This window comes from Loa loa (assembly GCF_000183805.2).
Source record: "Loa loa unplaced genomic scaffold supercont3.9, whole genome shotgun sequence".
Taxonomy (NCBI): domain Eukaryota; kingdom Metazoa; phylum Nematoda; class Chromadorea; order Rhabditida; family Onchocercidae; genus Loa; species Loa loa.
The window spans coordinates 594,394-602,619 of NW_018108189.1; the positions used below are offsets into that span (position 1 = coordinate 594,394).

At 36.2% G+C, this 8,226-nt stretch overlaps 1 protein-coding gene across 1 annotated transcript; it reads left to right on the forward strand.

The window, feature by feature from the left end:
* Nucleotides 1-1,904: 1,904 nt before the first annotated feature.
* On the forward strand, nt 1,905-5,394 carry LOAG_10638 (hypothetical protein). The gene is made up of 5 exons (XM_020448202.1): nt 1,905-2,154; nt 2,273-2,444; nt 2,668-3,180; nt 3,295-3,342; nt 4,503-5,394. Exons 3-5 carry the CDS (start codon nt 2,932-2,934, stop codon nt 4,695-4,697), a joined length of 492 nt encoding a protein of 163 aa, XP_020301632.1. The 5' UTR covers nt 1,905-2,154; nt 2,273-2,444; nt 2,668-2,931; the 3' UTR covers nt 4,698-5,394.
* The last annotated feature ends 2,832 nt before the right edge of the window (nt 5,395-8,226 follow it).

The following is an 8,226-nucleotide window of genomic DNA, read 5'->3' on the forward strand; positions in this document are numbered from 1 at the left end:
GATTACAGGCTGCGCTAGGGATCACTACGGCGGCTTGTGGATTATTACATTCTGTGATGACGCGAATCGTGGGTATCGCTGACCTGATCGATTTCAGAGAAATTGCTTGATTTTTTCCACTATACGTTATTTCATATTTACGCATAATTTTTGTCTCATATTTTATTGTTCTGTGCTGCTATTTTCCACTATACGTTATTTCATATTTACGCATAATTTTTGTCTCATATTTTATTGTTCTGTGCTGCTACCTATGCCTGCCCTTATTTCGGCGGTTCATTTCATACCAGTTATTCGCCTGCTACTCCCTTTTCTTCCACATCCTTCCCTTTAAATTCTCTATTTTGGGACCTGTATTCTCCTGAAAAGTTCCCGAGAAAACTACAAAACGAACGGTATTTTAAGTGTTGTAGCTTTGGTCGAATCCAGTCTTTGCGGTTTGCCCGAAACTTGGATTCATATATTTTGCGGATTATTCACAGCGACTTTTTGCGCATACACTTTCCACCGGATAGGTGAAATCAGACCACCACTCTGCCTTTGTCTTCCTGTTGTAGCACATTCTTTTATGTTGGGTTCGTTTGCCTTATTAAAATGTGAAACTCTTCTAACTGGATTTTGTGTTCTGGGGAAGTGTAAAAGCAAAAAATAGAAAGGCGTGATGCGTTCGTTTAGATGCATTCTGCGTTTTCATCGTGGTGCGTTCTTTGCGAAGAATTGCAGTTTTTTCTCAGAAGTTTGCCTCCATTGTTGTTGATTTTGAGTCTTTTTTTATGATTTTCCCTTATTATTTAAAGATCCATTTAGAGCCAGTAGCAAAAGGTGTTTCCTGTCAGTATATTTGGGGAGTAAAACGTTCAGACTAATTGTTTTGCAACCACAACTTTTTTTGCAAAGTATTGCGAACTACCTACTTTTGTGAAGCAAGTTTCATTTTTTCCCCAAAATCAAGTGTGGTATTTCAGGACAATGCCAGAACACTTTAGCTGGAGACGCAGAAGTCAAATTTTAATTTATCAGAAACAGTATATTAGAATTTGGGGAAGTTGGCATAAATTCTGATGTTTAGACATTCAGTGGTGCCTTGTTCATTAGTGATGGTATTAACACCGTCGAATAATATAATCTCGAATAATAATATAGAATGATTTATTCCTATGTTGACTTCATTGAGCACTTTTTTCACACTTACGATGACACATAGGCCTATATGGAGTTAGGATGTTAGCTATTTCATAAGGAATTGGTTGAAGTTGTGTGGTTTGTAACATTGTTTTCTAAACAGGGAATGTAGTAGATAGCTTGAGTTTTGAGAAGATTGATAAACTATTTATTGAATACTGACGCTTGGCCATATGCTTTGGGGAAGATGGGTCTTCCTTCCTTTGCATCTTATTCGATATGCCTAAGCTCTCCCCGATGTTCTGCCTTCCACTTTGCCATTTCACTTTTACTCTTTGCATATTTTTTGATTTCGTTAGGATTAATTCATCAGCTTTACAGCTTTTATATCGAATTTATTGAGGATAACGTTTATTTTTCATAATCTTTCGTGCGTTTTTTCTTGATTTTTCTAAAAGACCCCTGTTCTGCGTGGTCCGGAGTAATGAGTAAAAATAGTGAAAAGTATTGGCATTTAGCTAATTAATTACTCACTTGCATTCAGCTAGTTTTCCCCTTCTGTACTTTTCTGATGCCTTATCTTGAATGTCACATTGGAAATTCCTCCCTCTCTCTCTCTCACACGATCAATTTTTCAATATTTTTACTAGCGGAGTGAAATGTGGAATTCTTCATATCACCGGATGGATTTCACTTTTACTGATTGCAGTTCGGCTTAAAAGTAGTGAATTTCCTTAGAGTTATTGCTTATGTGAAGTCGAGGTAAATCCCACTTTTATTTTACAAGCTTGATTGTGTTTAAAATAGGGACAGTTACTGTTTGATCGTCTTTTTTTTTTTCTTTTTTACCTGAAGAATGGAATCAGCTTTGAAGTAAGCTTGTAGTTCGTAACAGTTACCAGAGACATGTTTTAAAAATCGCCTTTTTTTAAGGTTGTGACCAATTCCGCGGAAGTTCAAAAACGAGCAAACTCAAAGTTGTACCTGTCATTAGTCTTCGGAGTACTTCTTTGTTTCAGCGGTTATTATGGAGTAAATTATCTTGATTTTTTGGATGCTCAAAGACTTTTCATGTTTACATTTCTGTTTGAGAATTTCTATTGATTTTGTTTACATTTCTATATACTTTGGTTATATTACCTTCTTACAGACAGACTCAATCTTCTATGAAACCGGAAGGTCTTTGTACAAAGCAGCGATAGAATAGCATCGGGAATGAAGCAGAAAGATGGTTTATTGCTTGATTCGGATGATTCCGACATACCCGATCTTGATTTACCTACTGCAAGTGTTCGAAAAGGAAGACCAAAGTTATTCTCAAAGCTAGTCTTTTTCTTTTTTCTTAAATTATCTGAGCACTTCTGTCTTCAGATTTCCAAAATTTCTGACAAAATTGAACTGGACTGTTTTGCTGTGTGCAACGAACAATATGAGAAAGGTTGCCACATACTTTTGTAACTATGCTTTGCAGGGGATTTGAAAGATCTTACCATAAGGCTGAGACACTTGGTTGTATTGAACTAAACTTTTCATAAACGTTTTCAGAGCACGGCAAAATGCAGAGACAGTAATCGTGAGACAGCAAAGCTGTAGCGTGCAAATTGCTCTGATATTGCTACTCTTCGCTGTAGTTATCTCTATTGCTTTTCTAGGCTACTTCACTTCATATATTTCGTCGCAGCTGGAACAACTGCGCAGTACTTTCATTAAAATTACCATGATTTCTACATTTTTATCCTTCCATTCATTTTTTCGAGTTTTGATCACTTCACTTCATCGGTCTAAAAGAAAGGACGGGATGAGTAATCCATGATCAACTTTTCATTAGCTACGACTCGCATTCGAAACAACCTCATTATAGATGATCCAAGACATGAGGTTGTGACTCGAGAATTGGAAATAATTAAATGTGAAATGAACAGAATTAAGTTAGATATCGACATACTACGTTTGATGGCCTCATCGCCAGGCACACCTACCTGGAACACACCCTCATTGCTATACACTCGATTGGAGCATATCGAATCACAAATTAGTGGTATCGCTGACAAAGTGCAGGTAGGGTCCCACTTCGTATTAGTAATATTCGAGCTTTGATCGTATTAACTGTATTGGACAAATCCTAGAAATGTTTCCGTTTCAAAAGATTTTTTAGTGGTAAAAACTTTTTAGGAAAGGCTCAACAATCATTTGGAAAATGATACTCTCAACATGATATCGGTTTGTCGCTTATCCATTTCTCATTACAAATTTCAAAAAAAAAAAATCTAGTATGTTTAGTTTCATGTATCACGTCAACCTGAACACTTTAAAACAGTTAAATGTTCCACATTTTACGATACCCCTGCTGCAAGTGTCCTCTTATTCGTTGTTATGGAGAGCAAACTTTCTGATGCTTACAAGCATACAGCCTACTGAGACACAAAATAAATTTAATAATTCAGATTGTCTCTTTTTCCACCAAATGATCAATCATACAGATCTATGGTATGAAATACGTCATTCTTGCTAAGCTTCCTTTTCGCATTTCCTCACTGTTATAACAGGGCACTTAACCCACTTTGATATCAGAGAAATATTTCTGAATTTCCACATGGCTCTCATCTTCGCCTTATGCAGTTTTGCCCAAAAGTAATGCAAGAGTATTGCTTGGTAAGGATTATTCAAATACAGCGTGAAGTATTTGTATATAAGAATGGAAGCCTCAAGTCAGTCCACTTTGAAAACAAAAAATTGTGGTGGCGGAAAGAGAAAATAGAATGCAGAAAGAAATTTCATTTTTATTGAAAGGACGTGAAGTGGATTAGAATGATTTTCCAAATGAGAGATTACTTTTTTCCGCTTAATTTCCCAGGGAGGGAAGAAAGAATGAGATAAACAAATTTAGCAATAAACATATGTTCTCGCTGTTATCTTCAGAATCATCAAATAAGTGAGGAAATTCGCAAAGTGGAAAAAATCGGATGAAATCGGATTGCTGCTGGTAGGGAACAAATGTATAACTGTATTGAAATATGAAATAAGACTTTAAAGAAACTGGACAGTATCACCAATGATCAAATAGTAATCTCGTTACTGATAGCAGTGGAAGTGACAAGAGGAGAAAAAAGCGCAAATATTCCAATAACACAGAGGTGCTAGCCTTCTCCTGACTAGGGAACACTTTGGTTTTATTTGTAGCATGGATCACCAGGTCTAAAAATAAATCCTCTTAATTTGAAAATATACTTTAATTGGAATTTCCAACGTATTAATCGAGCTTAGAGCAACATATTAATATTTGAAAAAATTAGCATAATTTTTAATAGTCCTCGCGGTCCAAATTTTAGTGTTTGTGGACCACCAGTTGGGAGCCATTATAATAATGGGATGCTTTTTAGGAAAGGGTTAATGCGGTAGCGGATGCTTGCATTCAAGGATGTGGAGCTGTGTCGAAGCTGGTAGTATTTAACAATGGGACGCGATATACCTTAGACTCAACCGGCGACAAACTGAAAAAGAAGCGTTCTAAGATACCTCAGTGGTCTTTCACTCGTGACACTCCTGTCATATTCACTAGAGCCAAACATGTATAGTTTATGTCCTGCATGTATTTGTGTTTTGAGGTATTTGTTGTGATATTTTCTAGATCACTCATTCATCAAGGACTATTGACATCAGACAGTGCTGTAGGTAACATAAATTTGCATCCTTCAGATGCTGACAAACGAAGAATCTTCTACAAGCAAAGGGAGAAGGAGAGGAGAGTAGAAGGAAAACGGAAAAAGAAAAAATCAATAAGTTATATTTGTAATATATGTCTATAATGAGTCAAATTGTTCTCGTCCAGGAAAGCGATGGGCATTTAAATATTTAAATGGCTGAATCACTTTGGTATGGTTTATTTGTAAACAGCAAAGATAAGGAAAATGGACAGAAACTTGAAAGAATTAGCATACGATTTTTGGAATTTGCAAAAATCTGCTGGAATATTGATATTACTTCCTTCAAAGCTCTAAATATTTCTCATTTTGACCATTGAATCATCAAATGATTTGTATGCATTTGAACATATATGCTTTTTAAGATGATGCTATTATAGATTATTTCTGTGTGTCGGCTAAGATTTGCTTTTGTTAATCTGTAATAGTACAGTTGCTCTGCCATTTGTTGACTACGTTTTCTTCCAGTTTGTGTGAAGTGTTGTCTGTATTAGGTTTCCTATTTGTATTTATTCACCTATGCAACTTCTGTAAGAATGAAAATTTACAGTACTGTGCGGCAAAATATAAGAAGTTATGTTATACACTGAAGTCCATAGAAAATTGAAAGGGTTGTTTGCAGCCTGTTCTATTTATAAATTCAGTTACTGGCTGGAAGGTCTTACAATGGATGTTTAACTAAACGGAGTGTTATTATTGCAAAAAATCCTCGTATCGGGTCGTATTTCAGTAACAAAAATAGTAGCAAAATGCGAAACATAAAAATGGGGCCTTTTATAGCAGCGAAATAACAATAAAAATAGAGTCGTAAACCACGAAATATAAAGTAGGGGAAATTTGAGTTTTGCTTGGATTGTTTTAATGGTTGTCCTCAGTAATTAATCCCCCCCCCCCCTTCCCCAGTTTCTTGAGCATAATTACTGCTAAGTGTTTGATAAAGATTTCCGAATACTGTACAAGTATCCTATATCAAAATGCCAATGGAATTAACTGTTCTATTACGAACAATAATCCGTTATTCTTGAATAATGGAAACGGGAAGTAGTGTAAATCCGTCAGGATTCGCAAAACACTTCGTCAACATTTCCTATCAAAAGTTTAGTAATGTTGCACTTTTGAAGGGAGATGTTGACAGGAGTTCAATAGTAGTTAGGCCTATGAATGCAACAAATTAGTGAGAGCTCGGATAGGAAATTCGGTTTTAATCATATCTAATCATTCAATTACACTGCTTATTTTCAAACTGGTCCGCTAAAAATACATATTACCATTAATAGTGAACGGAATAGCATACGACGTAGGTCAAACTACGGATACTTCAAACGGATGAAATATCAACTTTAATCATTCAAATCCAATGTGTAAATTACTGAGCACTCTATATTGTAGATGAATTGTCATTTCTGATCTTTCTTGCCTGTGTAAGGGACAAATAGGCCTTTGGTGCAGTTCTCTGTTCCGGTGCATTCACTTCTTTGTTAAAGCATGAGACATTCTTTTAGCAAATTAATCACTCTTAGCGATAATGATTTTATCCAGATAATTTAGAATCACATATGGAGAATCAGTAAAAATCCTGCCTTCCTGCAGTAGTGATTTCCAAAAGATGAGAGAAGACATACCTCAGAACAATTAATACAAGGTTGAGAAACAAAAGTAATCAGATATCGAGAACCAAGAAAAACCGAGAAAACCGGAAACCGAAAAATAATCGTTACTGAATAGTCATTAGTCGAGAAATAAGCTAAAACAGATGCGAGTGCCATCCTAATCAGTACTTCTTAAGAGTATACTTAAGATGAATTATTGGAGTGCCTTTCACTAAGAGCTATTTCGGTATTTAGCAGGGATGATGGAAATTTACGTAAAATGAGTATGCAAAAGTTGAACAGTGGTTCTATCCAAGTTTGAGGAATTAGAGATTCGTTATGATGAAGAAAGGCATTTATTCACTTAGCAGTAATGATCAACGTACTTCCAGAAATATATCAAACTAATAATTGCCATTTTTCGCTACTAGTTTGGAAAGCTTCTCAGAACACTGACTCAGTAACAATGGTCTGTTTTAACTCTCCTACTGATAAATTCGGGAGCGATAGTAACGAAGTAGACAATCAATAGTGGAAATCATTTCTTCCAGGCCATCTTATACTACTAGTACCACATAATTTCACTGAGCAATAACTTGGTTCGAAATTGTGTCGAAGAGGTCTAGAAGAAAAATAGAATTCGAACTACGCCTTGAGGTCGTATTTAGTAAGATAGCACTTCATCTAAAGCTGAGACTTTGGATTCATTTCAAATCATTTTCGTCTCCTAACACAAACATCAAATTCATGGTCCAATAAGATCAACCAAATAAGCTTGCGACTTCCTTAATTTCAAATCTTAAAAAGATATCCATTTCTTGTATGCACTGTTCACTTGCAATCCAGAATGGCTTGTTATTTCTAGGCAATAAACAATATAGATCGCAAGGACTGATACTTTAGGTGGGAAAAATTTCCGTAAAAGGATACCGTAGGTATGACATTACCGTTTGATGTAATGTAGGCCTCCATTTCCTGTACTGTTTAATATGTTTGGTGAAGTACTTATAGTCTCAAATACTTCAATGGTATAAAGCCGCAATCCAATAATAAAAGCCGTAGCGATGGTACTTACTGAGTACTCACTGACGAGATTTCAAAAGACCATATCGCAGGCCAACTAGTTCGTACTTCAGTTTGTCGGTAAGTAGATAGCAAACATTCATCTGAGGATTCTAATTGCTCATACATTAATTTCTTATTTGTTCACTGCAGGAGAGATGCTATAAATCATCATTGTGATCTGCAAAGGTTTCAAGCCTTCTTGATATGCTCACAGAATCCCGTGACATGCAGTCCTCCCAGTTACCACCTGCCTGTCCAGGAAACACTTGATCATTCTCCATTAAAATGCATACACGCACGTACTCAAGGATACCCTTTTGCGTCCTTCGTCACTTCTAGTTCGCCACATCCGAAATATTGTTATTGCCTTTTTAAAGGCTAGTAAACCCAGTAACTTTATTACGTTATACCATCAAGTTATATCTTGAGACATTGGCTTCAGTAAATGTATTGTATGGGAGAAGGATCTCCCAAAAACACTTCATATTTTCGTTAACAAAAGGACCAAGTATCGGCGACAGACGATTTGATTAAAAAGAGATGGCTAGTGTAGCATGCATATCTAGTCTGGATGTCATCCTTCCTAAACCTGTCTTCATTCTTCTCGTCTCAGCCATTTATCAACGACGAGATCATCCTGTTAGGACACAAATTTTCGCATCGTCACCTCCCACCGTCCGATTTTTATCGCATAGTAGTGTGCGTGTGGTCGAGTGTTCAGTCTTTCCTGTGTACTGCGGATCGACTTA

Bases quoted from the DNA above. Each gene is read 5' to 3' on its own strand.
- LOAG_10638 (XM_020448202.1), top strand. From the start codon at position 2,932: ATGATCAACTTTTCATTAGCTACGACTCGCATTCGAAACAACCTCATT. The intron at 3,181-3,294 runs GTAGGGTCCCAC...AAAACTTTTTAG, and splicing joins GTATCGCTGACAAAGTGCAG to GAAAGGCTCAACAATCATTT. The intron at 3,343-4,502 runs GTTTGTCGCTTA...GATGCTTTTTAG, and splicing joins ATACTCTCAACATGATATCG to GAAAGGGTTAATGCGGTAGC.